The sequence below is a fragment of the Solanum pennellii genome, chromosome 10 (assembly GCF_001406875.1).
Source record: "Solanum pennellii chromosome 10, SPENNV200".
Taxonomy (NCBI): domain Eukaryota; kingdom Viridiplantae; phylum Streptophyta; class Magnoliopsida; order Solanales; family Solanaceae; genus Solanum; species Solanum pennellii.
In genome coordinates this window covers 43,784,450-43,801,169 of record NC_028646.1, presented here as the reverse complement: position 1 = coordinate 43,801,169, position 16,720 = coordinate 43,784,450, and the positions used below count along the sequence as shown (strand labels likewise).

The window sequence follows — 16,720 nt, the reverse complement described above, 5'->3', positions numbered from 1 at the left end:
TGACGGGCCGTCGTGCCTGCGACGGTCCGTCCTGCTGCTCCGTCACAGACTTCAGAGACTCAATTTCTCTGAAGAGTCTGTGACGGTCCGTCACACCTGTGACGGTCCGTCCTGCCATTCCGTCACGAAGTTTAGAGAGTCGATTTTCAGTACCCAATTTCAGATTTTCTAAGTGTTTTGAAACGAGACCCCTCGACGGTCCGTCGTGCCCATGACGGTCCGTCGTGGGTTCCGTCATCTCAGCCTGTTTTTCCAGAAATAAAATCTGCTGCTCAAAACGACTAAACAGGTCGTTACACTATTAAAATGTTTGAATTTATTTTAACTTGGGACTTTTATATGATTCTAACAGTTGTTCCAATTAATTGATTTTGTTTATTTTTCTTATGTATCAAGTCAAGTTCAGATTATATTTATGATTTTCGATAATTATATTTTTGGTAATTCATTTGATTTATTAAGGCATTGGTTAAGGGTAAGACGGTGAATTCAAGTTTCACCGCACCAAGTGGGTAAAATATCGAGTTAAAGTCTTGGTGCACCATGATAATGAAAAGTTGGGTTCAAGTCCCATTGATTTATTACCAAAGGTGTCTTTATAGGGGTAAGACATTTGGTTAAAGTCCTAATGCATTATAGTGATGATATGATGATAACTAACATAAAGTTTTTATACTTTTGAATGAAAGTCATGAAATTTACCCAATTAATTTGCTCCATTCTCTTATATAAATGTGGTAGCAGTGTATTAATATGTTTGAAAAATGACAAGTGGTTGAATATATGAATATGGGTATGGTAAAATGTTAATGGTCATCTTTGTGATAATTAAAAGGAAGAACATTATGGGTTCTTAAGATGTTCCTTCAAATATGAAGACAATTTTTGTCCATTAAAATTGTATAAAAGCTTATTGGACACATTGTACTTAAGATTGTCCTTCAAATGTGAAGGTAATTGTTAAATGTAATTTTTATCCATCAAAGTGGTATGAGAAGTTGGGCACATTGTTGTTGGTGCAACCCAATTTAAAAAGTTTTGTAAATCCTCCATCAAAATAAATGAATACAAAGTGGTAGTAAATTTGGTACATTTGACCTCTTAAAGTAATGTTGAAGTGAGTTACATAATGTCAAAACATGATTATGAGTTTCTAATAAAAACTTATAAAACATGTACAAATGGTTATGGTCCATTTCTTGAAGAAAGTGTTCGTGTGGATAATAACATGTTCGTGTATTGTGGATGAATGTCACATCTCACCTCTACGGGAGGTTTGAGAGATCGAAAGAAAATCTTTTGACATAAATAGTCTTTTTGGTCATATATATACTTTGATAACTACACAAATATTGTGGTATACTTTAAAATGAATTATTGGAGGACAAAAGAAAGAATGAATCTTTTCTATAAAGGTTGTGGTCATGATCAAAATAAATGTTGTTGTATGGCAATACAAATTTGTCATTGGTTATCAAGAAACAAGTCTTGAATGTAATGATTTTAATCATAACAATAATAATAAAAAAATTCTCCTTGAATGAGATGGTCACCATAAGAATGACATTGTGAAAGTTGTGGTAGGACACAAAATTAATTGATAGTTCTGAAAGGGCTTGTTACTACTTGGAGGAATAAAATTAGGAAAAATAACTTCAATACACAACTATAAGTTTAGTATTCTCTAATTTTCCCTTCTTTTTTTTTTAAATATTACATAATTCTTTTTTTTTTTTTAATTTTAGTAGAAGTTTAGAGATACATAGCCTTCTCTCTCCTATAACACACACTTCCCCAATATCATGCCTATTTTTTCTCCACTGAAACACTCAATCTTCTGAATCACTTTTTAAATTTTTAATTATTAATTTTAATTAAACACGTTTCACAATATTTAATATGAAATTTTGAATTTCAAAATTCAAAAAATTTGAAATTTCTGAAAATTGGACCATTGTTCTCTGGTTCTTCTTCTTCTTTTTACTCCATCATCCCTCTATAGTTCTTCTTCTTCTTCTTAATCCATCATATGTTCTTAATTTTTTCTTTTTTTCTTCTTGTTCATTGCTATATTACATCAGCCGTCTCTAGGTCTTCTTTTTCTTCTTACTCCAACATCCGTTCTTCTTTTCTTCTTTTTTTGTTTTTGTTCATTGTTCTATTACATCATATTAGTGGATCCTTTTACTAATAGAAGGATTTATGATTCGGACGATGAAAATTGGAAAGAAAATAGCAAAAAGTCTTTGCATGATCCTATGAATGTTTGAAAGGATTCAAACAAAGATTTTGGCGAATCATCTAAATCAAAGGTTGACAAAATACACCAAAAAAAGAGAAAAGAAGCAGCAATCATTGTTGTCAGGTCTACATTGCTTCGGGTATGTCTTTTTTATATTTATTTTAAAATTGTTGTTGAAATTAGTAAAAATTTTAAAGAATCCAATATGTATCATGAATTTTTAAAAATTGTTATCATGTATCAGACAATAAGTTTAATGCATAAGTACTCAGTGTGTTATAGTGTTTAGTCGATGCATTGATACATGAACTAGATGTGTATCATATGATTTCCTATGTAGCAAGAGTTTTTGAAAATTTTTATCATGTATCAGTCAATAAGTTTAATAACTGCGCCATCAAGTGTGCTTGCTGATACATATCGACTCAGTGTGTTATAGTGTTTAGACGATGCATTGATACATGAATTTGATGTGTATCATATGATTTTCTATGTAGCACGAGCTTTTAAAAATTGTTATCATGTATCAGTCAATAAGTTTAAGGACTACACCATCAAGTGTGCTTGCATCATCGACTCAGTGTTTATAGTGTTTAGTTGATGCATTGATACATGAATTAGATGTGTATCACATGTTTTTCATGTAGTATGAATTTCTGAAAACTGATATCATGTATCAGTAAGGTATTAGTTGTTTTATTTAGTATTTACATTTCAATATCGTTAAAATTTGTTGTTGTTTTTTCAAATTACAGCCACTCAAGTACAAGATAAAAAAGATACCAACACATCCCACAAGTTTTGCTGTCAATTTTAACAACAGTTTCCTGAAGGACTTTGAAAAATACATAGGGGAAAATGTTATCCAACTGTTTAGGCATACAATTTTTGGACCCTTTTTAGATATTACTAAATGTAATTTTCAGGGCCAAATCACTAAGTGCTTGTTGCTGTTAGAGTTGGAACAAAGCAACCCTAATGTGTTGCATATTAGACATTCAAACGGGTGTGTCCTAAAATTTGGTATAGATGAATTTGCAATATTAACTGGACTTAAAGTCAAAGGCAATACCAATGATTTCAAATACCTAGAATCAACTAATTGTATGCTTTTCCAAAAGTATTTTTCTGGTGCAGTCAATAGTGTTAACAAGTATCAATTAGTTCAACGGTTTAAGATGGGTAATTGGGAGAACGATAAGGATGCACTCCAACTGCCTATATTGTTCTTTATTCATACATTTGTATTGTCTACTCTAGATAATACATCTATATCCATTGTGGATTTTCTAATGGTTGAAGATGGTAGATATCAAGATTATCCTTGGGGTCAGCTATTATTCTCAAAACTAAGTGGTTCATTTAGACAGGATTTTTATGTTAGCAAAAAGTTGTATTGATTATATGGGATGTCTTATGCACTTAACGTTTGGATATACAAATGTGCATCCCAGTTAAATTCTGAAATAGCTGTGAAAGAACAAAATGTCATCCCAAGAATGTGCAATTGGAGAGTTGTGTCTGAATAGGCAAAGTTTGAAATGCTTATGTCTACCATTTTCCAAGAGGTAAAATTGAATTAATTTTTACTATTAGAATAAATTATTTTATGTTTGTCTATGTAATATCGTTATTTATATCTTGTGATACATTGTGAACTCTTATTGTATTAACAATTAAATTATCTTATGTGTTGTGATACATTCAGAATGCATGTTCAAACATTGTCCCAACAACAGAGGAAATTGAAGCTTTTGACCTTGTTCAAGTTGAACATGCTCCTTCTTCTTCACTACCCTTAGTACAACCAAATGAGGAAGATGACTTTGATAATTTCTCCACCAAACCTCCCGAACAATTATTGAGGAGATCTTCTAGAGTGTCAGATACATCTCCTCCGCCACCATCAAAAACAAGAAAAAAAGTGGTTATACAAAAAAAGAAAGTGTCAGAACCGAACCAGCCTGATCAATCAAATGGGTCTACGACACCGGATGATGATGTACACGTTTCTATGTCAAATCTGCCTCCCAATTTGACTGCTGATGATGTACATGGTTCTGTTCCAGACGTGGCTCCGAAATCGGCTGTTGATGTACATGGTTCTATTTCAGACGTGTCTGCGAACCCGGCTGCTGATGTACATGATTCTGCAGATTCTCAAAAAGTCAACTATGTAATATCATATATTGAAGAGTTGAAAGGACATTTGAAAACTTACGTAAGTAAATTATTTTGATATTTTTAATCAAATATATTTTATTTTTATCCTAAATGTATCTACAATTTATAGGTTGACAAGAAATTTGAGGAACTGATTATATTGATAAAAGAAACCACTTCCAGTTGATGAAATCTCTAGGCAAGGAAAACATCAATTTTGAGGCTAATACAAGCACATTTCAGTATGACAAACAAACATCTCCGCAAATACCAATTGATCTTTCTGATATAGGTGGTGTAACTGAGGATGGTGTTGGTTTTTTTGATAAAAATGGTGAACATCAAGTCATCGACGATGCAGGGGATGTAGCTGAGGATAGTGTTGATGTTTTTGTAAACGAGGGTGAACTACAAGTCAATGATACTCCAAAGGTAATGTTTATGATACATTGTATATGATTTTCATTTAGTTGATGTCATGTATCATGCACATATACTCAATGTTATGTATCATGTGAGTATAATCACTGTTACGTATCAGCACAAATTATATTAACAATTTTTATTTAAAAACTGCATATTCAGGATGGTGACGCACATCAATCTTACCAATATTTAAATGAATATATCATGGAGCAAGATGGTGATGACAATGTTCAACACAACATCCCTCACGTTTCGCCCGAAAAACAACAATGGATGCACCGGTAGATTTTTTAATTTTTGCTTTATGACACACAATTTCATAACACACAAATATATTTTAAAAATCATTACATCATATTATACAGGAATCTTCCACTTCAACAACAATATCGCCATCAACTCAAGCAGCAATAGATGCACTTATCAAAGATTTGGGTAAAGATCCTACTAATGCTAGACCATTATATTCTTACAATCCACAGAATATAACTAGCAGCCAGTACTTGTTGACCGACAGTCAATTACCCACTGATATTGGAGTTAGAACCGATTCTGTCTCTCCTGCGCATAGAAACAGAATGCCTTCGAGAAGGATTCAATCTCCATATTGTACTTCTTTTGGGTCAAGTGAGAAGGGAAAATAGAAATTGAAGGATATGACTCGACTCCATTTCCCGTTCGAAGGATGTGACATTACAGATCAAGTTTCACCGAAACTTATTGAGGATTACATGAATTGGGTGTCAAGGGGGCTCCTAAAAAATCATAACAAGAAGTAAGTTTTATACATTATTTTTGCAAGTGTTTGGGGTAATTATTTTTTATATAACTAATTCATGATACTCTGTTTTATAAAAATTGTAATTAAGTGATTGTTATGTATTATGTACATATACTCAAACTTATGTATCATATATGTAGGAACCCATCAGACGATAAATACAAATCAAAATGTTCTTCTTTTGGATTTATGATGATGGACTTTGTTGTTGCTTTTCCAATGAACAAGAATTGGTTCTATGCCATGTCACAGCCAAACAAATGTTGGACTGATGAGGTAAAAAGCTTAAACTAATTATCAAATGTGTATCAGTCACACTTATATTATTATAACATGATACATTCTGTAGAAGTATCATACTATTAAATTAGCAAAATTTATGATCAATTTTTAATAATTATATTTTTTTATATTGTTTAGATGTATATAATTTCTTATTATGCTTTCATTTTGTTTATAGCACATCGATGTGATTTTTTACTGCCTTCGTAAAAAATCAAAACTTTGCAGCATGGATCAATACAGATACACAACAACTCACTGCTTGTTCATGTCACATGTAAAAAATTGTTATGATAGATATTGCATGGACGATGATGATGATAGTCTTAGTACACAAGAACATGTTGATCACGCTTCAGTTGTATCTGTATATGAGAGGTCAATAATCAACATCATCAAAGATTTTGGAATCACAGTTGCTTTACCATGGCATCTTGTAGATGGGGTCTACATCGCGATTAACTACGATCAAGAATTCCTTTGGGTGCTGGCAATTGTTGAGTTGAAAAACAGGGTGATAAGAGTTTTTGACTCATCAATATGCACAAGGAAAAAAGCAATTCCTCATGAGATAAAAATGTTGTCTAAAATGCTTCCTTCTTACCTACTGGACAGTGGATTCTTTGAAGAAACTGAGCGCACAAATTTTGCTGATTGTCATGCATGCAAAGACAACATTACTGGTTCACTTTTGGAGCCTCAAGTTCCTTTCATAATTGAATTTGCACAAGACATTGCTAAACAGAATTGTGATAGCCTGTAAGTATCAAGAATTTTTCTTTTGTCCTTAATCATGTATCATTATGTTTTTAATTTTATTCTGTATTTTTCTGTAGAGACTGTGGGTTATATGTTATTGCATTTGCCGAGTATATGTGATCAAATAAATATATCATATGCTGATTTTTGTCCTGATTACCTACGTCAAAGATATGGAGCATTGCCTTGGAGTTATGGCAGCGAGAAGGCTAAGTGCGTATATGTTAGTGACAATGATGATCCACCAAAATCTAGTGGCGTAGTCACACCACCACTAGAAAAAGATCTAGTTCTTATAGTGTAGCATTTATGATTAAACAATGTTTTAATGTTATATTTCTTGTTTTGATACGTTATTGAACAAGTATTTTGATGTTTTTAATGTTATTTTTTTGGTTTTGTCAATTTCCATGAATACTTTTTATTTACATTATGGAACAAGTATTTTGTCTAGAAAACATAAATATCAGACATATTATAGCGTCACACAGGTTTTATAAAGTATAGTCAAAGTTTTTTAATCAAACATAGAAATAAATAGTTTATTTGAAAACTAAATTTTACATGATACTTAGGACAATGAATAGCATAGTTATATGAATTGCGATAGTTTTGTAAAAGTAAAGTTATTTACTGTATATTTCAAGTAAAACATATCAAAAAAAGCATTACACAAGTTAAATAATATAAAATCACATGATACATGATTTATAGTTATTGTAAAATACACACTAACCTCAATAAGTGTTTTCTTTTTTATTCAATGGAGATGATACACTGGGCAAAGCAAATGATACATGTGTACTAAGTTACCCAAACACACATTTGTTTTTGTAAAAATTTAAGAAATCCCATAGTGTAATACAATAATTAAAAGTACATGATACATTGGCTAAATCATATGTATCATGTACGATATGTTACCTAATAATCCTTAAATTTATATCTCTTAGTGTAACATAATATTTATAAAATTTTATATAAAAAAGAAATATTGACACAAATATATTTCTCAACACCAATAATAACAAAGTATTTATAATCAAAAAACGCGACGTACAATTTAATTAACACATGTTATTTATAAGTTTCTTTATCAAAATCAAAAGTGTTCAAATTGCAACTGAAATGAATACTTCATTAAACTATTTACGTTATAAATTATTCAAAAAAAATATTGATATCTTAGAAACATTACGACTAATTCACTTCTCTTTTGGGTAGAAAGTACAAGTTCTTCTGTTGTGTCCTTCTTGTCCACATTGTCCACAACAGTTTGTGTTCAACGAAATCTTTTCATCTGCATTCTTTTTTCTTCTTTTTCTTAGTCGTCCAGATGATCTTCTGTATCTAGGTGGATACAGAGTTTCAGCTACCACATTATTAGGATCTGACCAATCTTCCTTATCTGGCATTGGTACCATTGAAATTTCATATGTTTCTGCCAATGCATCAGGCTTGTAGTAATCAGAGCAATACAGATTCATATTTGTGACATTCTTTTTTTTCAATACAGCGATTGCATGTGAACAAGGTATCTCATCTAGTTGAAATCTACCAAAAGAAAATACTTTCCGCTCAAGACAAACAATATATCTTCTTCCAGTTTCATAAACTGAGAAAATAAATTCAGATGATGGAACAACCTATGTACATTAAAAATTTTAAATATATAATTTTTAAAAAATAAATCATGTTCAAACTGTAGTTTGATACAATGAATTAGATATATATAATATAAAGTATTATATAATGATACATACCTCCATATTTGAACTTTTAGCCGTGTTTATAATCAACAATTCCTCAAATTTTCTCCCTAATGTGTCCTTCGTGTGTGAGGCTACTTCTCTTTTTTTGCAATGCCAAGAACCAAAAAGAATTCTAACTTCTTCCAAGAATTCTAATATAGTTAATTGGCGTGCTTCAACAAGACAACCATTGATACATTCCGCAATGTTCGAAGTCATCATTCTACCTCTGTTTACTGTTGCATGAACTCTTGACCACTTTTTGTAACCTGCATCTTCAAGGTACTCCTTAACCCTGTAATCAATTCTATCAATCTTAGCCATCAACTTATCAAAATCTTCCTTTCTATATGCCTTGGCCATAGAGTAAAATAGATCACTTATGGCCTTTCTGCTCCTTTTGAAGTTTCCACATACATTCTTCCAAAGATGCCATATGCATGCATAATGAGGTACATTTGGGAACAGAATCCTCACACTCTTCATGATACTCTCATTTCTATCTGAAACAACACACATATCTTTTCTCTCGCCAAATGCATTTTTATATTGTTCGAAAAACTATGTCCACGAACAATTATTTTTGGTGTCAACAACACCATATGCCAATGGAAATATGCAAATGGATTACACACACATTATATCATTTGACGCGTAACATATAAAAACACATCACAACTATAAAAAAAATACTTGCGCCATGAAGTATGCTTGCTGATACAAATGTCCATTTGTAAGCTCCACTCAGATGTGCACCATCCACAACAACTACTGGTCTGCAGTAATTAAATCCCCTAATAAATGGTCTTAAGGCGATGAACAAATACATAAATTCATCCTCTGCAGTCTTATGCATTCTTATATAAGAATTTGGACACACGGTTTTTAACATGTGTATGTATCGCGGCAACCGTCTATATCCTGCAGATGGTTTTACCCTAATCATGGAGAGTGCACGTTCTTTAGCACGCCATGCTTGCTGGTAAGATATTTGAACCCCATAATATTCTCTAATATCATCAATTATATCTTTTGGAGTATAAATTCGTTTATAATTGACCAATTTTGGAACAGTAACTCCACTTACAAATCCGACTGTTGCTTGGACCTTGGTTAATACCCTCTCCCTCATCGGACACGTATGTTCACTATTGAAACTTCTAACAATGAATATATCATATTTTTTCCTGCAGGACGCCTTCATAGCCCAACCACATTTGTCTGAAAAGCATACCAACACATAGCTCCATACATTTTTTAAGCATATTAATACTTATAACAATTGCATCATATAATATATTCAACAATAATGTTTAAAGTAATCAAACAATGAATTACATAAAAGTATCTACCATTTTTTTAAAAAATATTTTTTACACGTATCAGAACTTTTTGCTATGCTTGTTTAAATTGATATAGTCCTTACTATATTAGCAGTAGTATATTAAAGTATCAAAATAGTTATTTCAATGTATCAAAAAAATTAATGAAATAGTGATACATTAAAATATCAAAGAACTAATGATACATGTATGTTTTCATAGAAAATAATAATGTTTCATGTACTAATTTTGAACAGCATGTAAATATATATATTCAAAACACTATCATACCTTTGTTGATCAGACCTCTTTACTTTGCAATTGAAGTTGTTCTTTATCTTATATTTCGTCATCACTTCTACAAGTGTTGCTTTATCCATATATATCTGGCCTGTCTTCACATCTAGACTATATGAATTGATTATAACATTTGTAACTCCAAATTCTGGATTTTCATATGAATCAAATAATCTAGATTCAACCATTGTCAAAGCCTCTATATCATGTGTTGTGCCTTCTACACATGTTCCATCAAAGTTATGTACAGTACCACCAATCTTTTCAATTGTGTCAATACATAATGGATACATTGAAAATCCAGGCTCATTTTTTTTCCAGTTCTAAATATATTTTAACACTCATATCGTTCTTAAGCTTCATCGGACAGGAGTTACCTTCTACAATGTAACGAATTTCAATATCTTTCCTTGATACATCGATATCCAACTCGGCTGCAATTGCTGCTTTGAGATTAGAAAATTAAATTGAATCTCCAACAACAATTTTGTCGATTTTGTAACTTTCATACTGTAATTCGTTCACCCAAATTTCTGAATGTCTCATCAAATTTGACGTATTCATCATGAATCATCCACAATAACAACAGTCAAATTTGTATTGTTCAAAATTTAACTAGATGTTCACAAAAATGCCTTCAAACTAGATGATATAATCTTGAATTTTCAAAAATTGAAAGTGTTATCCAATTACATGCTGAATTAATGCTTATTAATGAACTATTACCGTAATTTAAGCTGATTTAGATAACAAATTTAAATGTTCCATCCCCCCCTTTTAATCTTAACAGTTTTGAATTACTGTGTATCATTTACCATGTATCACAACATACTACTATATCACGCCACAGCAATTTTAAGGGATTATTAGTAAATACTAAATTTGTCGGGACAGAGTGTAATTATTGTATTACACTATGGGATTCCTTAGATTTATACATAAAATTATTCATAATATTGTGAGTGTAATAAGTCTCAAAAGAAACTTTTTATGTTTCAGAAGAATGGAAAACAAATATTATATTGAAACTATAAATTATGGGAAGATTTAATATCTTCAAATTACAACAATCAAAGTGGATAATAAATATTTACGTATAAGATTATCCAATTATTTTTCTATTATTTATTGTATACAAATACGGGCATGGTGATGAAATCAAATGCAAAAGTAAACTAGAAGTTAACTTGAATAAATATCAGTTGGCATAACCGGTTGGCCATTCCGATTCAAATGTGATGCAAAAGAAATTGAGAATTCACGTGGCTATATGTTGAAAAAATAAAAGATTCTTTAAGAATTTCTTTTTGTAGCTTGTTCTCGTGATAAAATGATCATTGTACCAGCTAAGGTTGGAATCGTATCCCCTAAAATTATTTGAAACATATAAAAAGGTGAATATGAACCCTTTCACCTGTCATGTGGACCGTTTGCTATTATGATTTAATAGATACATCTATAGTATAGTCACATGTGCATTTGTATCAACTTACAAATTGATTTTTGTAAGGTTGTTTGCTCGAATTACTAAATTAAGAGTACAATTCAAAATTATAAAGTCATGTTGATAATGCTGGTTGGTTTAGCGAAAATTGTTGCCTCCAATTATAGCTAGACCATTGATTATGAGAACAAATCTCTCAAAATAAAATTTGGTATGAGATGAGTTTATTTAACATGTATGGATCAAACCAATAAGGTTCTCCAAACACAATTGGTTCAGGGTCAGGAACCAAATAATTTCCATCTAAAAGCTTGATGTGCGAACATATGATTTTATGCTCCACCACGCACAAAGATGGATCCCCAATTGAGATTGAGGGTGAATGATGGATTTCCTAACATTGGGGGGGGAGGGGATATGTGTAGCAGCTGAAAATTATGTGTGGCATGAATTATATAGATCCTCGTTAAAAAAATGTGAACTTGAAGTTCAAGAGATAATTCATTTGCAAAATATTGCAAATAATTTGCCAGATGTATTTGCTGACCCAATATTTTAATTAAGCTGCAAAATGTTCCAATAAATAGTCCTTGAAGGACAGAGTTTATGGTACACCAAAAACATGATAGACTAATTGATTCTAAATATAAAATTTCCTAAGGAAGAAGAGGAGCAAATTATCAAAATGGTCATTGATAATGAGGTATGTGCTTTAAAAGAGCACTATGACATAACACTTAATAAAATCTTGGCAAAGGTTCAAGTACCTGAAAATGATGAAAAATGAAGAAATCTCGATAAGTTATGTCGTATTGAAATCGATTCAAAATGGTTGTCGACGGTATATTTGATATGATGTAGCACTCAGTGCTATAAATGATTACGAGGATCTTAAATTCGAATCAATCATATAGTATGGACAGATAAATGATTGACACTATTCAAGTGTATTTTGTTTCACTTAGAAAAGTGATGCTTTTGGACATATAGTTCATAGATCAAAATATATGTCAGTGGGGGTACAATTGAATCATTGTGCAAAAGTATAACCGTAAGATATAAAGTACGATTCGTGCTTCGGGGCATAAAGAATTTTCACAGAAAACCTGACATTATTAAATGGAGATATGTTCTCCAATGTTGAATGTAATGAGACTTGTTTCAAATACTTGAATATGCATAATGAATGATTAATACGTCTAACTAGACGATGAAGGTTATATGAAAATCCATGAAGGATTTAAATGGTCTTAATATTGAGTACTCAATGATTTTGAGATTGCTTAACATAAAAAATTAAAGCAACCTCATAAAAATGATTTAAAATGTCATGTATTAGTGTAATTGGTGCACTTACAGATTGCTGGTTATACAAATGTTAAAAGATGTGTGACTTTCTTTGAGAAGAAAAGACAAGCTTCAATAAAATTGGTGAATCTCTCATGAGTCGGAAATAATTTGATTATTTAGATGCAAAATATTTATGTGATCTACATAAAGCTCGATTGCAAATGAGTTATTTGCTTACTTATAGAGGCACAACAATATCTTGACATTCAACAAACATTGGTAATCACTTCTTCAAATTATATTAATCTATGAAGCAAGTCAGGGGTGTGTTGGGTTGGAGTCATGATCTATCATATTCAGAAAATATATGTTTTTCCTTTGACAAAGGATACTTCAGCCACCATATACGAAAATAATATATAGCTCAATTGAATGGAGGATACAATCAAAGGAGATCAAACACAACACATTTTACCGAAAGACTTTTTCACACATGATCTTCAACAAAATGATGAGATAGACGTTCAAAGATCCATTCAAGTGATAATCTTGTAAACTTATTCACTAAAGATTGTCAACATTAATATTTGAGAAGTTGTGATAATAGATTGGAATGCATTGTTTCTAAGATATCAAGTAAAGTTTTTATCAGGGGCAGAAAAATACGCGTTGTACTCTTTTCCTTAACCATGATTTCATCCCAATTGATTTTCCTGGTAAGGTTTTTAACGAGACAACATTCAAAGCGTATTAAAAGATATGTGTACTCATTTTCCTTCACTAAGATTTTTCCCACATGGTTTTTCCTAGTAAAGTTTTAAAGAAACATATTATCTGTGAACATCCAAGGGGGAGTATTATAAAACAATACAATGTGAATGTCCATTACACCAAGAAGTTACTCACCCATTATCTCCACTATTTTCCTCAATATGAAGATGATCATAACCTCCATAACCTCCACCTTTATAACCATTATTCTTGTGACCTTTCAATTTCATAACATCCCCATATATTCATGTTAATGTCATGTTTATGACTAACCTTTTGTATGCATCTATGCTACACTATAAATAGAGGCATAAGGGTTCATATTATATATACTTGAAGACTGGGTGAATACTTGAAAGAAAGAAAGTTATCTCATAATGTTTCTCTTATCTTGTATTCTTCTTATCTTCATCTTTATATTGATAGTTTGGTTTAGTTTTACAACAAAGAACAAATATTTAATATTATTGTCATTCTAGTGTAAATTGATTTCTTTTTTGCATTAGTATTAATTTGATTTTAATTTAAATTTTATAATAATTACCAATACTTGTGGACTATAATCTTTATGGAACTATCCAAAATTCTAAATTTTAAACTTGAAATAATATATGAAAAGATAAAAGCTATGAAAAAGTATAAAAAATATTTTAAAATTATATCAAAGTAAATATTTTTATGCGTAAAATAAAATTTCAAATTACATATATAATGTCGGGTTGATTTGGTCTCGGGTTAATTTCTTTTAAGACCAAACCAACTCAAATATAGTCATATTCTTTTTTTCAACACAAAACCAAGTCAAATCAACCACTAGTCAATTTTTTTTTCGAATTGACTCGATATGCAATTTTATTCGATTTTTAATTTTATTTTGTACAACTCTACTATCAACTATAGTTGTTGGCTAGATATTACTTATTTTTCATCTTCACTCTACTGATCATATAGTGTTGAAGAACAATAGCACCCTTGGGTTTTACAAAAAATTATTTTTGTGATTTCTTATAATAATATTTTTCATGAAATGCGGCTATGTTTACATTCCTACTCTATTCAAATAGGACAAAATGTCGTGATAACTCAAAAAATAATCAATTAACTCAGTGTTGAAGAACTTAAGGAATAAATGAATTTAAAGAAATCGTCACCTATTTTTAAGAAATCATATAGTGATTTACGAAGTCATTAGGTTCTAGGTAAGAATTTAGGTTATTTCAGAGGAAATGTGTTAGGCACCCTTGAAAATCTACTACTGTAGGTCCCGACTGAACTCATTTTTTCAAATTAAAGAGATAAAAATAATATACAGGTGTAATAACATGTAACATACACAAATAATAAAATAAAATAATAATATAAGACACAACCTAAAATTAGCCTAACGTCGATAATATATATAATTAATAATAAAATAATATAATTTGACCTTCATTTGAATTACTCCAATGGAAAGCATCTCCGGGTACCTGTAAAGACACTTAGTAAAAGTGTTAGTGATAAATAAATATGAATAAAAACAAAGGAATCAAATAGTAACTTAAAAATAAAAATTCATCTTATTACCATGGGAGACCTTAAAATCGACGAAGAAATTTTTTCATTAGCCAATTTTAACATACAAAATATAAGCATAAAATTAATTTTAAAAACTAATAAAAGATGTGGCAAAACAATATAGAGCAACAACCTAATACTTGGAAAACAGTGTACGAAATCAATCCAAATGAATCAAGAATAACAAAAACTATAAAAATGGAGCACAACTGCTCATGGGAAGCAAACATCAATCATCATTCTAAAAGTAAATGAACTAGTGCAAAAGCTACAAAAATTTACATGAAATGATTGCCGGAACAAACTAAAAACAACAACAAAATCAATATAAGTTTAACATTATACATACCGATAACTAAATTAATATAATAACATAAATTGGCAAACTAAAGTAACAAAATAAATAAAAACCAAGTGTCTATAGGATATTTGAACAACCAAAGGTAAATGTTTAAATTAATAAAATTACTCTACTAAACTTAAACTATAAGAAATAAGTAAATGAAAGAAAAATTATATGATGAAGTTAATAATCAATGACAACAGTAACTTTGACCCAACATGCAGCAAATCTATTCTAATTCTAGAATATAAATAAATTAAAACATTCAGTGTAAGAAATAGATAAAATAAGCACAAAAATAACAAATTCATAACAATGAAACAACACATAACTAACAAATAAATAAGCAAATAAAAATAAAATTCAACAACCTGAATAGCCGAATCAAAACAAGGAAGGCATGGTTTCATTTTGTTTCTGCCGGAGCAATGGTGGGGTTGCTTTTCGGTGGTATCCTGGTTCATTGTTGGTTTGAGGCGGTGGTGGCAGCAGGGTTTCGAGCTTCTTCATTGCTGTTTGGTCGAGATTTAAGGGAGGTTGGTGGTGGTTTTTTATCTGCTGCCAGTATCTATGGAGGAAAATAGAAAAATGGACCTTACTGTTGGGAAAGACAAGACACTAACAAAGAATGCTTGACATGATAACAGCGGAAGAATACCCAAGTCTATACTTTCCCTTCTCGATTTGAACCAAGAGAAGACAAACAACCACAAGCAATATGATAGTAAGGCAGCAAGTAATTCAACCAAACAAATATCACAAGACAATAATAAACCAATCACACAAGACACCAATATTTACGTGGAAAACCCTTCGATGTGAAGAGTAAAAAACCACGGGACCAAAAGCTCCACTATAATCACCAAGAGTTACAATATTGTTCTCCAAAATTGGCCACAAAAACAAGTGCCAAACAACGAGCAACAACAAAATAAGATTGCACCAAATCTAAAGAATTAAAGGAGCAAAATCACCAATTTCGCAGCTACTGTTTACGACAGCAAAACTGAAGCTGCAGGCCACCAAATCCAACTCTGTCAGTTCCTAATCAAAGATTGAGATGAAGATAATATGCTGCCCAAAAATCAGCTCAATCGGACAAGAAACGAAGCGGGAATCACAATTTGAAGTTGGCTGTTATGGCTGAAATTTGACTGCGAAAACTGCTCTCTTTCTCTCTTTTTGGCTGCTGAAAAAACACTCTTATGTGTCTGAAAATAAGACCCTAAATAGGTTTATATTTGCCTCATAAGAATGGGCCTATGGGCAAAAATGGGTTGGTCCAAATTGGG

The 16,720-nt window shown here is 31.1% G+C and overlaps 1 protein-coding gene and 1 pseudogene across 1 annotated transcript; one reads left to right on the top strand and one right to left on the bottom strand.

The window, feature by feature from the left end:
• The first annotated feature begins 3,333 nt into the window (after positions 1–3,333).
• On the top strand, positions 3,334–6,957 carry LOC114074242 (annotated as a pseudogene).
• A 901-nt stretch (positions 6,958–7,858) lies between these two features.
• Positions 7,859–9,536, bottom strand: LOC107001278. The gene is made up of 3 exons (XM_027912113.1): positions 9,126–9,536; positions 8,417–8,965; positions 7,859–8,299 (listed from the first exon to the last, which is right to left on the bottom strand). The coding sequence occupies exons 1-3, from the start codon at positions 9,534–9,536 to the stop codon at positions 7,859–7,861; spliced, it is 1,401 nt and encodes a 466-aa protein (XP_027767914.1).
• Positions 9,537–16,720: the final 7,184 nt, after the last annotated feature.